General features: G+C 43.8%; 1 protein-coding gene across 1 annotated transcript in view; it reads left to right on the top strand.

The window, feature by feature from the left end:
• The first annotated feature begins 356 nt into the window (after positions 1-356).
• DRD4 (dopamine receptor D4) overlaps positions 357-18,224 on the top strand; it is a 68,705-nt gene continuing 50,837 nt past the window's right edge. Inside the window, exons 1-3 of the mRNA XM_075326866.1 lie at positions 357-1,426; positions 4,990-5,102; positions 13,661-14,235. Of these exons, the coding sequence (XP_075182981.1) occupies positions 1,187-1,426; positions 4,990-5,102; positions 13,661-14,235 (928 nt within the window). The 5' untranslated portion in view covers positions 357-1,186. The remainder of the gene's footprint in view (positions 1,427-4,989; positions 5,103-13,660; positions 14,236-18,224) is intronic.

An 18,224-nucleotide genomic window follows, 5' to 3' on the forward strand; every position in this document is an offset into this window, starting at 1 on the left:
TTATTCTCATTAACCCTTATGTCTCCTAGATGGTCCTTATTCTCATTAACCCTTGTTTTCCTTGGATAGTGCAAGATTGCAAGATTAACCCTAAAGAGTTGAAAAAACGATTTCGTTTCCTTAGTAACAGACTACTTTTATTTATTTGTTTCTTTGTGTTGTAGCATTGTATCTTTCCATTCTGCATAAGAATCAGTTCCTACTGTTAGGTGTTAATGATGTGCATGTATAGATGCAGTAAGTGTGAGGAGCCAGGTGACTGTGCCCATACACACACATCAGGCCCTCCCTGTGCTGTCACATTCACAGCTAAACTAAGCTGAGCTTTGTGCTGAGATGTGAGCAGTTCCCAGATCACTGTGCTGATTGGAGCAGCTCCTGGACAAACCCTCTCCACCTTAATCGGCTTTCTTCTCCTGGACGCGACCCACTTGCAAATTAATCACCTTGGGATCATTCAGTTCTTCAGAAAGAGAGAAAGAATTCCCTCAACTGCCTTCATCAAAATCAGAATGGGGACCACTCATGACAAGTACTCCCACCCTCCAATTACTCTTCATTAGGCTTGACATGTGGACAAGTGTCTCCTGCAGCTCTGGGCATCACTACATGGTCCCATAAGTGGGAGTAGGACACCTTCAAGCTCCATGTGTGGTTTTTAGGAGAAAGACTTCTTGGAAACAGAATAGAAAATCTAAAGAACTATTCTTACGACTTCACCCCAAGAACATCTAAATAGATGATCTAAAGAACCATACCAAGGTCTGAATTCAAGGACAAGATACTTATGACCTCACCCACCAGAACATCTCTGTAAAACTTAGATCTAAAGAATCCTACCACGGTCTGAACTCAAGGACAAGATTCTTATGACCTCACCCACCAGAAGATCTCCGTAGAAGATCTAAAGAACCCTATCAAGGTCTGAACTCAAGGACAAGATTCTTATGACCTCACCCACCAGAAGATCTCCGTAGAAGATCTAAAGAACCCTATCAAGGTCTGAACTCAAGGACAAGATACTTATGATCTCACCAACGAGAACATCTACAAATGAGAAGAATAATACATGACTTCCCCATGGGAAAAACTGCTCTTTCTCAAAAAGAAAGGAAGAAGAAGGAGACTTTCTGGTGTACAGTCTTCTGTATTGATGGGACAGTGCGCATAGCACTTCTGGGAAGCCATGCTCCAGAACATCTCCAACCAGACTTCTGAGCCCTCAGAAGATACTCATTATAACTTTCTGGCCTTGATCTTTGGGCTCATATTGATTGTCTTTATAATCTGCGGAAATGTATTGGTGTGTCTTAGTGTCTGTACAGAGAAAGCTTTGAAGACCACCACAAACTATTTCATAGTTAGCTTGGCTGTGGCTGATCTTCTCCTGGCTGTCTTGGTGCTACCATTGTACGTATACACAGAGGTAAGTCTAGAAGTATACAGAACTTTTGACATTGGGTGCTGGAGCAGATATAGTAATAGAAGGTAATAGACCTGATGATGTAGGGTTTGTGGGGATTGCAGGTATTAGAAGTCATGGGGAGAAGAACTCTGTGTATGGCAGGACTTGTGTCTCTTGGTCCATATATTTTACAAATGTATTTCTTGAAACAGAATAGTCTTCTACAGCTACACAAAGGCTCAATATACTAAGGACATTATTAGCCATATGTTACCAAGATGAGTATTTGGTACTTCTTTGATGCTATTGATTTTCTGCACCATTTAGCTAAATTTGGTGACTTGGGTCTTTGAGTGCATTTTTTTCCTCTGCCTCTTTCTGGTAGATCAATTTACCGGAGGAGAAATTGACATTTATGGCTTCCAAAAACGCACCACAGTTTAAATAAAGCACAATGGGCATGACATTTTTATAGATCTCATTCACTTTAGTGCACCAGTAAAATGCTGCGCAGTGATAAAAATGTACCAAATAGCCATTATTTGAATTTAGCTTTAAAGGGAATCTGTCACCAGGTTTTTGCTCCCTCATCTGAGAGCTGCATAAGGTAGAGACAGAGATCCTGATTCCGGCGATGTGTCACTTACTGAGCTGTTTGCTTTCATTTTGATAAAATCAAAACCTAATCGGACTGAGGAAAAAAATGCACCATGCTGCGATTGGATCTCTCGCACCCATACAAGTCTGAGGGTGCGAGTGAAACATTGAACTGTACTCGAATGACATCCAAGTGCAGTGCAATGTACGCACAGGCTAACAATGGAGGAGATGGAGGGATCACTCCCCCCCTCTTCTCCGCAGCTATGATCCCATCGCAAGATCGGATCACAGTTGCATGACACTTGGCTCACGTTCGCAGCAGAGCGGGAGCCGAGGGTCATTAGCATATCGCGTTCTATGCTGATGTGACTCCAGCCTTATACAGAGTTCAGGAATATGCTGGAATACCTGGCAGCACTCCAAGTAATCCTGTAATGATAATCTCCTGCTGATTAAACAGTCATTTTATCAAAACTACACAAAACTGTCCAGTAATTGACACATCGCTGGAATCAGGATCTCTGCCCCTACTTTATGCTGTTCTCAGATTAGAAGGCAAAAACAGATACCCATGCTGTCTGCATGTTTTTACAAAGCATTTAACCTGCAATTGTGTAATTTTCATGTTGGTTATTAAAGCTAAAGCAAGGGGTAAACTATAAAGGGAAGGTATTGTTAGAAGGAGCCGCCTTTGATTACGTTACCTTAACATCTCTAACATTGACTATCCTATTACAATGACACCTAGCATTTGTGAAGTTGGAAGCAGGAAAAATGGACAACGGGCCAATTTCAGTTCATTGACACGCGCCTACATAGTGCTTACATAGGCTAATGAATTATTGATGGGAACAGATCCCCATACAGTATTGTGTTATCAGAAGCACATTCCCGAGTGTCACAAGCCGATGTGATGCCAAAAACCATTATTTTAATGCCCGCATCAACGATCCACTTACCATTTTGTTCGTTCATCATTGTCATGTTCATATAGGTTGATAACTGGGAATGAGAGTTCTTTCTCCCGAATGCTCGTTCACTGATTGTCAGCTTGGACAAGTGCTAAATTGTGATGATTAGACATCTGTTTTAAAGCTAAACCAAAGGTACAGACCTTCTTCCTGGAATTCATGAATTAGCACCTACCAAAAGTGGAGCAAGGAAGGACAGTCCGCGTTAGGGTGATTGGCGCATGGTGCTCAATGATGTGTTCCAGGAGTGAAGGCTAGCGCAACATGTCTGATGTCACTCATTAGTGTAGCACAAATTGCTGAAGGGGTTGTCTGGCATTACAAATCTGAAGTTACTCTATTTGCCTGTAAACTAGTGAATTCTCACAGTGCTGATGCCTGGAGCAGGGGGAGGGGGGATGACCGCAAGTATGTGATTTGCATACATGCGGACTTGTGCAGCCTCACCTAATAAAAGTAAAATAAATGTGGCTGCATATGTGTAGTTAGAATGTGTCCAGAAGTATTGCAGTCACATGGCGCCCATGTAGCACCCCAGGGGTCGGAGGAAAATACTCGTCACCGGGCCAGTGAGGATCAGGGGGATGTCACGGGTGGCCCTGCCCGGTTTTGTGACCCCGAAGTGTACACGGAGGGAGAGTGGTGAAGAATGATGGTGGAGGTTGTTTTTGTGACGCCACCTGCGGTGTGCGGCCAGGGAATAGCTGCCGCTGCTGTCGCGGTCCTCCAGGGCGGATGGTAGTAGCAGCCAAGGTGTTTCTGCTCCCCACAGGTGGAGCGGGCCCCGGGTGAAGGATGTTGAAGGGAGAAGTGATGGCAGGCGCCAACGCGCAGGGCGTGACTGCCAGGAATGACAGGTGGACACAGTCTCTGTGGGTTCCAGGTGTTTTACTCACAGTTCTTTAGGTAACCCGGTTGCCGCTTCCAAAGCACTGTCCACAGCTGTGATGAGCCCAGCCGATCCCGAGCAATTCAAGGTCACCGCCGGTGTTCCCACTGTGAGTCCTTTTTGGTCGGGGTCCCTCCTATCCCAGTGTAGATGGAATATGGAATGGGTCGCGGGAGTTTCCTGGACTCGCCGCAGACCCTGGAATCCGGTGTAGCTGTAGAGAACCCGGGCTGAGCTGGATGCTCCAAGCCATGGTATGGCGCTCCCAGAAGTGTGAGTACAAGAAGATTGGACCAAGGTCCTAGGTGTGTCTCACCCCAAGCTGTGCCCGGGGCTAACTGACTATGTGTGAAGATGCTCCTTCCCTTTTTCCCAAGTGGTGCCCGCTCCCCAGGTGGCTGTCCTAGTGACCGGGAAAGTCCCATGCTTCATGATGGCCAACCCCCCTGCCTACCCTAGGCCATCCCCCCCAGTGGGAAGGCACCTGCCTGTGTGTGGTTGTGAATGTGAGAATGACCAGCGATTAACCTCTCCTTACCCGGGATGAGTACTACATCTAAAAGAATATGCAGTACCCTGTGGCAACTGAAGCCTCAGGAGCGCCACACCAGAGAATCCTGACAGTGTGCACACTGCACACTATCAGAATTCACAAGTCTACATAGAGTGACTGCAGACTTGAGCCCCCAAGCCTGGACAACCCCTTTAAGGTGGGCTATGACAGAAAGGTGTCAATGCAATGTTTGATGCGTTTGGGGCTGTGGAGCTGCAGACTGGTCAGAGTCCATACTGCACCAAATCTACAGCTGAAATCATTGGACACTTCAGAACTGGACCGACCATAGAGCAATTAAATACGATAAGAATCAGATGGATGTATTTGTATTGCTTACATGGAAAGGAAATGGCGAAATGGCAGAAACAATGCGATGCTCCAGATCAGCAATGAACGAACATTGACCCACTGCTTTTTATAAGCTACAACTCCCGGCACTGCTAAACAATCAATCAGCCGGAACGTGATGCTACTGGTATATAGAAATCTCCAATTTCACTGCTTGTCATCTACTTTATTGGTTTCTTTTTTTACTATGACTTTGCTAATCACTTTAATTCCATTGCAGTTTCTAGGAGGGGTGTGGACGCTTAGTCTCGTCTTATGTGATATCCTCATGACCATGGATGTCATGTTGTGCACTGCCTCCATCTTCAACCTCTGTGCAATAAGTGTGGACAGGTAAGTGATCCACAAATGGACATATTTTATTAAGGTGACAATGTCTTCCACATTGGTATTGTGACTTTCCCTTACATGTAGTAGAGGCAAAAGCTATGAGACTGGATTCATCAAGAGATCGTCCACTGCTTTAACACTAATGGCCTATCCGTGGGATAGGTAATCAATGTCTGATCGGTCGGGGTCCAACACCTGGGACCTCCGCCGATCAGCTGTTCTCTGTGCCGCTGTCGACAGCAGGCAGCCGCTTTGAAGCTGCCCCATCAACTGATAGCGGCTGCGACCTGTTTACTGCATATTTGCCTCCTATTAAAATCAATGGGAGGCGGATGTGCAGTACCCATCCACAGCCACTATCAGGAGACGGGGCAGCTCTGGAACTGAGCATTCCGGCCTCCTGCTGCAATCACCGGCACTGAGCACAGCTGATTGGCGGGGGTATGGGGTGTCAGACCTTGGCCGATCAGACATTGATGACCTATCCTAAAGATAGGTGTCACGCTAGGTAAGGTAAAGAACCAAGCGAACAAGGGAAGGGAAACCTTGTGTCTAGGGAACAGGGAGATGGTGGCCTCTGACCAAACCAAAGGGAAAAGGATGAAAACCCAAGGAGCTACCTAGTAGACTGAATACTGACAGCATAATCAGTAAAAATTCAGGGAGCATTTGGGGCAGCCAAACGCTGTGACCTTCTATTGCCGGACACTACAGTACAGTCTGCCACCCGTGACAGAATTTTAATGAATTGGGGTAAAAAAAAACACTTTTGAGGTTCAGTCCTGTATGATGCCACTAGTAAGGTAGGGTGTTTTTTATGCCCCAGTGATGTCACCACCAGATAAGAGACACTTTTGGAAACTTTAAAGACTTGTCCACTATTTTGATAACTTTTCGCAGTATCAAAATTTGCAGAGAAACATCCTATTCACATGGGGAATGGTAATACCCAGTTGTTCATTTCTTCATAGATTCCAGGAGGAATAGTGGAGGAAATGCATGACACAATGTTCTAAGAGGCACCAGAATTATTTTATGGGAAATACATGTATTTACTAAAATAGACCTATCAATGAGAGTGAACAAGTCCTCTTAAGTAGATCTTTTCTCTGTGACCTCCCATAGCAAAAAAAATCTATAGCAAAATCCACAGTAGTAAAGTGGCATTGATATTCGCAGCACATGCCGATGATTTCAAAGCCACCGTGCCGATCAACTTCAGGAAATCTCATCCACAATGCTGGAATTCTAATATGCAGCGGATTTTACGCAGGGTCTAAAATTAATGATTGTGGGACTCTCCCCTGTGAATGCTTTTCATCTGAGAACCCCTAAGAGTAAAGTCAGCCTGGAGAAATAAAAAAAGGTAGACTGGATTCTACTTGCGATATTTCCATGGTTCCTTTGCCAGTCTGGAAGCAATGACATCTTAACCATCAGCCACCTGACTCCAAAGCTCAGGTCACTGGTGGTCTGGGCGGGAGTTCAACTTTTATTTTACTTACAGTTAGGTCCAGAAATATTTGGACAGTGACACAAGTTTTGTTATTTTAGCTGTTTACAAAAACATGTTCAGAAATACAATTATATATATATAATATGGGCTGAAAGTGCACACTCCCAGCTGCAATATGAGAGTTTTCACATCCAAATCGGAGAAAGGGTTTAGGAATCATAGCTCTGTAATGCATAGCCTCCTCTTTTTCAAGGGACCAAAAGTAATTGGACAAGGGACTCTAAGGGCTGCAATTAACTCTGAAGGCGTCTCCCTCGTTAACCTGTAATCAATGAAGTAGTTAAAAGGTTTGGGGTTGATTACAGGTGTGTGGTTTTGCATTTGGAAGCTGTTGCTGTGACCAGACAACATGCGGTCTAAGGAACTCTCAATTGAGGTGAAGCAGAACATCCTGAGGCTGAAAAAAAAGAAAAAATCCATCAGAGAGATAGCAGACATGCTTGGAGTATCAAAATCAACAGTCGGGTACATTCTGAGAAAAAAGGAATTGACTGGTGAGCTTGGGAACTCAAAAAGGCCTGGGCGTCCACGGATGACAACAGTGGTGGATGATCGCCGCATACTTTCTTTGGTGAAGAAGAACCCGTTCACAACATCAACTGAAGTCCAGAACACTCTCAGTGAAGTAGGTGTATCTGTCTCTAAGTCAACAGTAAAGAGAAGACTCCATGAAAGTAAATACAAAGGGTTCACATCTAGATGCAAACCATTCATCAATTCCAAAAATAGACAGGCCAGAGTTAAATTTGCTGAAAAACACCTCATGAAGCCAGCTCAGTTCTGGAAAAGTATTCTATGGACAGATGAGACAAAGATCAACCTGTACCAGAATGATGGGAAGAAAAAAGTTTGGAGAAGAAAGGGAACGGCCCATGATCCAAGGCACACCACATCCTCTGTAAAACATGGTGGAGGCAACGTGATGGCATGGGCATGCATGGCTTTCAATGGCACTGGGTCACTTGTGTTTATTGATGACATAATAGCAGACAAGAGTAGCCGGATGAATTCTGAAGTGTACCGGGATATACTTTCAGCCCAGATTCAGCCAAATGCCGCAAAGTTGATCGAACGGCGCTTCATAGTACAGATGGACAATGACCCCAAGCATACAGCCAAAGCTACCCAGGAGTTCATGAGTGCAAAAAAGTGGAACATTCTTCAATGGCCAAGTCAATCACCAGATCTTAACCCAATTGAGCATGCATTTCATTTGCTCAAATCCAGACTTAAGACGGAAAGACCCACAAACAAGCAAGACCTGAAGGCTGCGGCTGTAAAGGCCCGGCAAAGCATTAAGAAGGAGGAAACCCAGCGTTTGGTGATGTCCATGGGTTCCAGACTTAAGGCAGTGATTGCCTCCAAAGGATTCGCAACAAAATATTGAAAATAAAAATATTTTGTTTGGGTTTGGTTTATTTGTCCAATTACTTTTGACCTCCTAAAATGTGGAGTGTTTGTAAAGAAATGTGTACAATTCCTACAATTTCTAGCAGATATTTTTGATCAAACCTTCAAATTAAACGTTACAATCTGCACTTGAATTCTGTTGTAGAGGTTTCATTTCAAATCCAATGTGGTGGCATGCAGAGCCCAACTCGCGAAAATTGTGTCACTGTCCAAATATTTCTGGACCTAACTGTATATAGCAGCATCATATTCCCAAAACGCTCTACATCATCATCACTGGCTCATAATTATTATTATTATTTATTATTATAGCGCCATCAATTCCATGGCGCTTTACATGTGAAATGGGTATACATAATAGGGACAAGTACAATATTCATAAACAATACAAGACACAGACAGGTACAGGAGGATAGAGGTCCCTGCCCGCGAGGGCTCACAGTCTACAATCTAAATTCCCTATCAGTATGTCTTTGGAGTGTGAGAGGAAACTCACACAAACATGGAGAGAACATACAATCTCCTTGGAGAAGTTGTCCTTGGTGGGATTTGAACCAAGACACCAGTACCTCAAAGATACAATACTAACAACCCCTGAGCCACCATGCAGTATGTCTTGTTTTCTTTCTACAAGATGACTTCCTGCTGTGAAGTAAAAAAACATACTGGAGAACCCCTTTAAGGTCTTTTAGGTGTTCTCCACCTTTCAGTCGAAACCACAATTTTCCTGACCATCTACGGTAATAAGTCTGATTAGATGTGTAGGACATGGAGAAGGGACAGTCCTTATGTATTAGTTACTTGAGTTGACCTTCATCCAGCTACTAAAAACTATTATTTATTTCTTAAATGAATGTCGGCTCATTTTTCGGGACATTAGTAAAATGTTTTTCCTTTGGTAATGGAGATAAACTGAAGATAAAATATTAGAGGCATGAAAGTGCAGAGAATGATAACGTTCCATCATCAGCCAAGTTCTCAGTAGAGGACCCATTAGATCATTGCCTCATACTTAAGATTTATTCTTGCACAATACATATTTCATGTGGCATTTTACTTGATTTCTGGTCTGTGTCATGGCCGTTCAATCTTCCCTGTGTCTTTAATCTGTTTTGATCTTTTAGTAACTATGAAAAGGATTTGTGAAAAGAGGACAATCCAGTTGATGTACTTACAGTTCCTTCTTAAATAGAATGAGCACTGATATCTTTCGGAAAATTAGATTATGCTGTTAAGTTTTCAGAGGATTTTCTCCCATATTGAGGAATCCAACAGTGGCAAAAAGACATCGGAAGGCAGAAAGTTTAGCTAGAGCCGACTATGAGTTGTAATAGACACGGGAACAGGCATCCTGATTACATGCTTGTACTTTTCACACGTTTTTAAGTGTTCGTATAAAAGGACAATTTTGCAAGATCCATATGACAGTGGTTACAGGTATGAGCTTGTGCCGCCCCGTGTCAGGCAGCCGGGCTGCTCGGATCTGGATCCGTGGTGGCTCAAGGGGCGTCCAGACCCGGGGGTCATGCGGCCACTCAAATAAAGGGGGTATTTACAGGGGATTGTGTATTTAAAGTTTGTGACGCCACCCGTGGTGTGTGGTAAGGTGGAGTACCAAAGCTGCAGCTGGCAGTGCCCGGTGGCGATGGTGTGGGCAGCCAGGTGTTTAACCCCTCCACGGGTAGGGGGTATGCCCCAGGACTCGGTGATGGTGGAGGGACGTGCCGTTGGGGAGGTAGGGGTCACTTGCGTACTCACTCAGTCCATAAAGCTGACACTGACAACTTAGTAAACCAAAGTTCTGGACACCACTGCCGCTGAGGGGGAGCACGTTTGGGTCCCGGTTCTGCTGGTGTTACCTAATGATCTGTGACCTTTTCCTTGGCAGCTTGTTCTCTTCTAGTTGGCCCCTATAGCTTGAAACTAGTCGGGCCCCGCTCCCCAGTGTGGCTAACTGAGGGAGCTTGCTCTCAGGGTTCACGCTTTTGATTTCCTGGACCGTTTTAGTGGAAAGTCCTATCCCCCTCGTTGCGCTAGTATCCTGATTTTGGAGCGGGTGGAGAGTGGATCTTGAAGGCTGCGCTCTCGTCGGGTGAATTGTCAAGTTGCCTGAAGCTACTTCCTGACCTATGGTCCACGTACCCCGTTGTGCCCTTATCCCAGCCCGATGATGGTACAAGGCCTCTGGCTGTTCTCCACGACAATACCGTGCCCCTTGTCACGATCCCCTGCGACCTGGGTTCAGCTCCTACCAGGCCCAGACCACCGTCTGCCACCTAGTAACTCCAAGGATCCCAGCTCCTGACCTCCTCTCTCCTTCCCTTCCAACACTACACTGGCCTTCTCCTGACACTCCTGACCTCCCCTTACCAAGCCCCCAAGTGGGCGACCCTATTCCACTCAGGCTGTCCACTGGTGTGTCTGGTGGGTGTAGTGCAGTGTATTCCTAGCATTTTGTTTTAATGTTTTATTTATTGATACAAGTTTAGCATAACTTATTCAACAATACATACAATCAAGTTTAAGATCAATTCGAATAATCGAATAACATTTGGCTCATCCCACTATAATCGAGTCCCATCGATACAAATACACTTGGCGCTGAACATAGTGTTAAAACATTCAATAGGTTGGTGGGTTAATCAGAGCAACATCATTAACTTGTTTTCTAAATTGTAATCTATCTATTTTATAAAATGAATAGAAAAGAAATTGTGAGGTAAGGGTTGATGGCTGAAATCAAAGAAAGCAACTATTTAAGATTAAGATTCAGCCCTTAGAAAAAAATAAAATTAGTGAATCAAGGAATTAGATAGGAAGTAGGAGAAAAAAGAAGAGGATAGAGGGTTGGGAGTGGGTGGTCTGGGATCCATTCATCTGATAGTGTGTTAAATGCTCTATCAGTAGTTCGTCACTTCTCATGTGGCAATGAATGTCTCGTAGGCCTCTATTTTGTCTCCTTTTGCCGGGGTACTTCATGTGCCCCCCTCTCTGCCGTATTTGCTAGGAAACAGGGTTTAGTCCTATAGACTTGACAAGCATTCCACTCGTGTGAAAGAGGGCATATTTTGCTGTGTCAGAGCTGAAAGCTCTTCTGCATAATATAATTGGTCAATTTTCAGCAGGAGTTGCGCGAGGGTGGGTGTCTTTGTTGTGCGCCACAGTTGAGCTATGAGAAGCTTACAGGCCGATCCCACAAATGTCACCAGTTTCGAGTTGGTCCTATCTTTAGGCCACATCGGGAGATTTAAAAGGATTTGTCTCGGGTCCAGATGTACCGCTTTGCTTGTGAGTTCAGATAGTAGTTGGGACATAATCTTCCAAACGGGTTGTAAAATCGGGCATGTCCACCACATGTGAAAATAAGACCCTCTGGCCCCCTCACATCTCCAAGATTAGTCTGAGGAGGAGGTGCTCCAGGTGTTAGATAATGTGGCAACAATGTACCATCTTGCAACCACTTTAAACGAATTCTCATGAACTCTAACACAGCATGACGGCCCATGCGATGCTTCGTATATTTGGTTCGCTTGTGCTTCTGTGAACGTAATATTCAAATCTCTCTCCCACCCCAGCAGATATGCTCTTTTCATCGTCAGTTTTTTAGTGAGTAGGGTGTTGTATAAATGCGATAATATGTGTTCCTAGGATTTTGATTTTAGCTGGTTTTGGCAACACCATTGGTTAGGGACCCCTAACCAAGGAGGAGCTGGATATTGCACAGGAGGGAAGATTGCACAATACCCTGTGACGACCTGATAGGCGAGGGCGTCACAAGCTTATTGTAAAGTAAAGTTAGAACGCAATAACCAAAAATGAGGAGAACAAAGAAATATAGCAGCAGTGGTAGCCTGAGTATGAAACAATATTACTTAAGGCCCCCCCATACACATTAGACTAAAGTGGGCTAAGCCCAGATATACAGGCGGAATCAGCTGACAGTCTGTAGGAGTCCCCAACCTGTAGCTTGGGAGCCCCATGTGGCTCGCGGACCCATTATATGTGGCTTGCAGCTGTTTGAAAGCTAGATGGATTTGCACCAGGTCTTGCAAACAGCTATGAAGACCAGGTCCCCATATGGTGAAATTTGTGAGTAGCCCCACACAGAAGAGCACAACTGAATGGAGTTAGGAACCCCTGGATATTGGTATACTTTCTTGGTCTGGTAATTTCTGTGGAAAAGCTTTGGTTGTCAATATACTAGTAATGGTGGCTCTGGGTGTAAATTGCTGTGAGGAGCGGGAGCCAAAGGTGGCTTATGACCCTCTCTCAGAACTAAATGTGACTTGCAACCCTCTCTCAGAGCTGAATGTGGCTCACGACCTTCTCTCAAAGCTGAGTGTGGCTCACGACCCTTTATCACAGCTGGATGTAGCTTTCGACCCTCTCTCAGAACTGAATGTGGCTCACAACCCTCTCTTAGAGCTGGATGTGGCTCGAGACCCTCTCTCAAAGCTGAATGTGGCTCATAACCCTCTCTCAGAGCTAAATGTGGCTCGCAACCTTCTCTTATAGCTGAATGTGGCTCGCAACCCTCTCTCAGAGCTAAATGTAGCTTGCGACCCTCTCTCAGAGCTGAATGTCGCTTGTGACCCTCTCTTAAAGCTGAATGTGGCTCGCAACCTTCTCTCAGAGCTAAATCTGGCTCGTAACCCTCTCTCCAAGTTTTATGTGGCTCACTACCCTCTCTCTGAGCTGAATGTGGCTCGCAACCCTCTCTTAGAGCAGAATGTGGCTCACCAGCCTCTCTCAGAGCTAAATGTGGCTCGTGACCCTCTCTCAGAGCTAAATGTGGCTTGCAACCCTCTCTCAGATCTAAATATGGCTTGAGACCCTCTCTCAGAGCGGAATGTGGCTTACAACCCTCTCTCAGAGCTGGATGTGGCTCGCGACCCTCTATAAGAACTGGATGTTGGGGACCACTGGTCTAATATGTATGGGAGAGATAACTTGTGGTCAAATGAGCCTTCACTTGTCTACTATTATATGTGGGTGGCCAGCTTTAGACATTATAATTAAAGTCAATGGTGAAGTGAAAATCTTGGCCATAGGCTGTTTCTGGTGAACTTCAACTGTTTCTGTAAAAAAAAAATACTTTTTTCCAATGTTATGCGGCTACTTTATTAGAAATGTTTTATTTCTCTTTAGAGAACATTACAAAGAGATTCCCTAATAAAATATTACAGAATACTACTCTTTATAAGCAAGAAGCTAGGTATTTCAAAGGATTTGAAAAAATTTTAGTTTCTGTGCATATGTCCAAATGTAACCATATTTTGAGCTGGCGGAGCTGGTTATTAAACCTAATGTTATAATAAATCAGCTGTCACATACTGAAAATTGTAAGATCTAGAGGCATTGAGCCATCAAGCTTTTCCGTGGATATTACTGACTCTTCCTCCTCCATACGGGGCGTTTGACTTTTGCATTAGATCATTTTTGAATCCTTCACGTATTTGCTTTATAACATCATATTAAGAGTGCAGCATATGATTTTTCTAAGCTCCTTTAAGTACAATTTAATACACAGCAGTGATCAGCTGAGTAATGTAATGACGACAAGAAAGCAATCTCTTCTACACATTCTCCTGGTATATATATAATTCAGCATCTTTTATTCTTCTTCATTGTGCAGGTTCATAGCTGTGTCTATCCCGCTGAACTACAACAGGCGGCAAGTGGATAATCGGCAGCTGTTCCTGATTTCAACCACTTGGATTTTTGCCTTTGCTGTGGCTTCTCCAGTCATCTTTGGACTTAATAATGTCAAAAATCGGGATCCCACTGAGTGTAAACTCGAAGACAACAATTATGTGGTTTATTCCTCTGTTTGTTCCTTTTTTATTCCGTGTCCTATAATGTTAGTTCTTTATTGCGCCATGTTTCATGGACTCCGGAAATGGGAAGAAGCCAGAAAGTCCAAGTTACGGAATCATATGTCTCCAAGACCTAAACCGCCAAGCCAAACTCTAATATTTGATAGAATAGATAGGATTGATCGAAGTCCTAGCGACAGCAAGCTGGATGACCTCCATTTATATGACCAGACAGACTGTCCGTTTTCTACAGCTTATGTGGACAATGGCCATGGGATACAGGCTGTTGCCTATCCCCACCTCAAATATTCATCAAGCATGGAGCCAGAAAGGAAGCATAGCAAGATCAATGGGCGAGAGAGAAAAGCTATGAGGGTGCTCCCAGTTGTGGTCGGTAAGTGAAGATTTGAGTCATTTTTAATTGTTAAGTGGTCAAACTAGATAGGTTACATCATTACTATTTCACATGAAAGTCTGTTGAATCTCGTAGGTATGGAGAAAATTTCTTAAGGCCACAGAGACTGGCTCCACTTGCCTTAGCTTTCACTCAATGTTATCTGTCGATATTCAGACTGCCTTCTGAAAATTTATGAAGAATCAAATTGGTTTCTATTGCATATTTGCCAACTCTCTCGAAAAGTCCAAAAGGCAAGAGAGTTGTCAAAGCCCCCTTATGTGCCTCCTTAAATCTCAAGGAAACCAGTGACTTTAGAAGGTTTCTTGTGCCTTGATTCCAATTATATATTCATCTTGCCCAACTTTAAAAAATAAGAAAGAGGGACACAGATAGGGACACAGACAGGTCAGGACATAACTCCAATCTCCCACGACAGCGGGACAGCTCCCAAAGTTAGTGACAGGCCCCAAAGTTTAGGACAGTCATGCCGAATCTGGAATGGTTGGCAGCTATGCATATTTGTAGGCCAATGACGTCCATTGGGCATTAAAGATAAGAAAGGTCATGGCCACTAAAAAGTGAGTATGCCTAATGGTAAAAAATTTTACGTGCCACAAAGTATCAATCTTTCGGTATAAAGCTGGGAAAAGTTGATAATTGAAGGGTTGGAAGCTATGCATATCTATAGGAAGATATTGTCCATTGGGCATTGCTGTTCATTGGTGTCCATTGGGCATTACGGTGAAGAGGAACAGCTAGTGCCGCTAAAAAGTGGGTATGTCTAAAGATAAAAAAATGTACATGCCACAAAGCATCAATCACTTGGAACAAAACTAGGAAAAGTTGGCATACTCCACACTACTACTACCTACTTGCACCAGTTTTGGTAACTCTCGCTCATTGACCCTGATTAATCAATTGAATTTTTTTAATCACTTTGGTTCAAAAAGGCACAAATAGAATAATGAATTGGGTGCAAACAATAAAAAAGGTGCAAAACACACAAGACTAGACAAAATACAGGCCTAAAAGCAATGATGAATTGGGTACATACCATGTTTCCACGAAAATAACACACTGCCTATATTATTTTTTGCCTTGAAGAATGCATTAGGGCTTAATTTTGGGGTAGGGCTTATTTTTGGGGAAACACAGGTTGGGGTTAAGTTTACCCCCCATAAAAGGCAGACACCCCCCTGAGAATCATACTTACCAGACCCCAGACATCTGCGTCGCTCCCAGGTTCTTTTGCGATCCTTCTGTGATCCACAGTGGGTGCTCCCAACAGGTCTTTCTGTGCTCCACAATGGTCATCCCCTGCCTCCGGCCGGCAGGGGGACCTGGAAAACTGTGAAACTTGCATGGCCGTCTCTCTGTATTTTGAGACTAGTGACAGGGTCAGGATTAGAGTCTCTCATTGTCATCTAAGACTCTATATATTGAGCATGTTTTCTTTCTTTCAGTGTGGCAAGGGTTAATGTCAGTTTTCCTTGCCAGCAGCTTCTGACTCCTTTTCAGGTGTTTTTGGTTGAGACCACTCCCAGTCCCTTTATATACCCACTGCTTCCAGCAGAGTGTGCCGGTTATTCTCTGATCTCATTCTGGTCCTGAAGGTGGAAGAAGCTGCTGGAGCCCTTGCTGTTGGTAGTAGTGTAGGCTGCAGTACTGGGGCCTGACTGCAGCCTAGTTGTTTGAGTTAGTCTGTCGTTGATTTCCCCCTGTCTGTCTTACCGTTCCTTGGTATATTGTTTTAGTGCAATGGTGCGGCTAGCATCCCTTACCTGTCCACTCACTAGCCAGGACTATTGTAGGGTCACTCAGGGCTTCAGGTTCCTGCTCGGTGACAGGAGAGGAACGTGTCTAGGGACTGGTTAGGAGTGCAAGGTACAGCGGCAGGTAAGTGGAGGGGGTGTCCATCTTCCCTCTCACTAGCATCAGGGCCCACTGTTGTTAATGTATCCCCAGTGTACCCTTTTTTTGTCTTGGTAAAACCCCTGTCTGTTGTGTGTTTTACTTTACACCGGACCTTCCCTAAGTCTGTATCATGACAGGAACAAGAGGACCTGTGGTGGAATGAATCAAGGAATACCTGCTTTAGAATGCACCCCAGGTCCTCGATGCGTTCCACCGCAGATCCTTGAGCTCCACTATAACATATTTCCCTGCAGCAGTACGGTATCACAGGATGTGTGTGTGTGTGTGTTAGACTGCAGGTCCTTGATGCGTTCCAGCGCAGGTCCTCGCATTCCACAGCATCCCATTAGGGCTCTGATGAGTATGATTGGCTGTCTTCTCTCTTTTGGGGGGTGTCTGCTTTCTGTAATGAAGTGTCCTGCAGTATTCTTTAACTTTTTTAGCTCCATGGACACTTCATTATTGAACCGCGACTAGGGCTTATTTTCGGGGAAACACAGTAGTTTCTAAACCATAGCAGCAGAGTAAAAATAGATGATGCCCATCCCATGCAATGCCTGTTAGATAAGGAAACTGCTGTGTGAATACTGACTTGAAAAATCCAATAGCTATATGCAAGAGTGAATATGTGAAAAATGGAATTTGCATTACTGCCATGAACATATGAATCAAGAGAAATTTAGCTACTGAATTGATCAATGCAATAGAGCCCCAACACTACGCCAAAGTATTTCTCTACGTTGGGGTCCCTAGCTTGTTTGTGTTCTCTCATGCAGTTAAAAAACCTACCGTGTATGGGAAGCTGAGACCCAGGCTATATATGCGTATTATATGGATTGGCAATAGGTGTGGTTGGGGAGGGTTCACAAACGAAAAAATACTAACAAATAGGAATAACGTTTGGAACACCATTCTAAGTCCGAACTGGGTGCAAAAACCTAAAATAACATCACTATGGGGAGACTTTGGCGTAGTGTTGGGGCTCTATTGCATTGATCAATTCAGTAGCTAAATTTCTCTTGATTCATATGTTCATGGCAGTAATGCAGATTCCATTTTTCACATATTCACTCTTGCATATAGCTATTGGATTTTTCAAGTCAGTATTCACACAGCAGTTTCTGCTATTTCATGTATTCCCCTTGCATAGTCACTGGTGTGCATACCTTATCTCCCCATAGTGATGTTTTTTTAGGTTTTTGCACCCAGTTCGGACTTAGAATGGTGTTCCAAACATTATTCCTATTTGTTAGATAAGGAAAGACTGAAAGTGAACGCCATGATTTTCGTACTCTCCTTGACCAGTTACTGGTCTATAGCAGACCTGGTGCCTAAGGTTTCCGTGCCATATTAGAAATATTATGTGCAAGGTGGGGACTTTATAACAGATTTTACAAAGTGCTCCGGAACCAGAACCCTAGGAACATTTGGGACTACTAATTTATGGGTTTTTTTTTGCAAAGTCTTATGTGACCTAAGAACTGAAATATACTCACTTAGTCTTTCAAGATGACATTGGGGCAGTCTAATGAATTCCATCTATATAAATCTATATTAGTAACGATTAATACAATGAATGCATCTCATTGGGTTTCTTACGATGGAAATCCCTGCAGCGAGGGCTGTATTTAAGACTCTCCATCACAACAAGGTCTTTGTCTAAAGGGATTGTCCTCTGTATTACGGTGACTGATCACATGATGCTCATATTTGACCCTAAAGTGAACTTCTAGGCCGGGTTTATCCTACTGCCATATTTCAGCATTGACAGACAAACAAGCCGAGAAGCCGGTGGTTATAATTACTGTCTAATAAAAATGCTGACGAGCATTTTCTTACTCCACTTAAGCCTCGTGGTCATGGCCAAAATACCGCTCTGCAGTACAGAGCTATAATACCGCCCCCATGAGCTTCTTTGGGGCTATTCTGTACCTCTGTATGTCTCCAATATCATTTGGGGATGTACTTTTTTCCATCCATATATCCATATAAATTGTGGTTTTGAATGACACTATTCAGTTTACCTTTACATTTCTGGAAAAATGGTGAAAAAATAATTCCAAAAGGTGTTG

Source organism: Anomaloglossus baeobatrachus, chromosome 10 (genome assembly GCF_048569485.1).
Source record: "Anomaloglossus baeobatrachus isolate aAnoBae1 chromosome 10, aAnoBae1.hap1, whole genome shotgun sequence".
In the NCBI taxonomy this organism is placed as follows: domain Eukaryota; kingdom Metazoa; phylum Chordata; class Amphibia; order Anura; family Aromobatidae; genus Anomaloglossus; species Anomaloglossus baeobatrachus.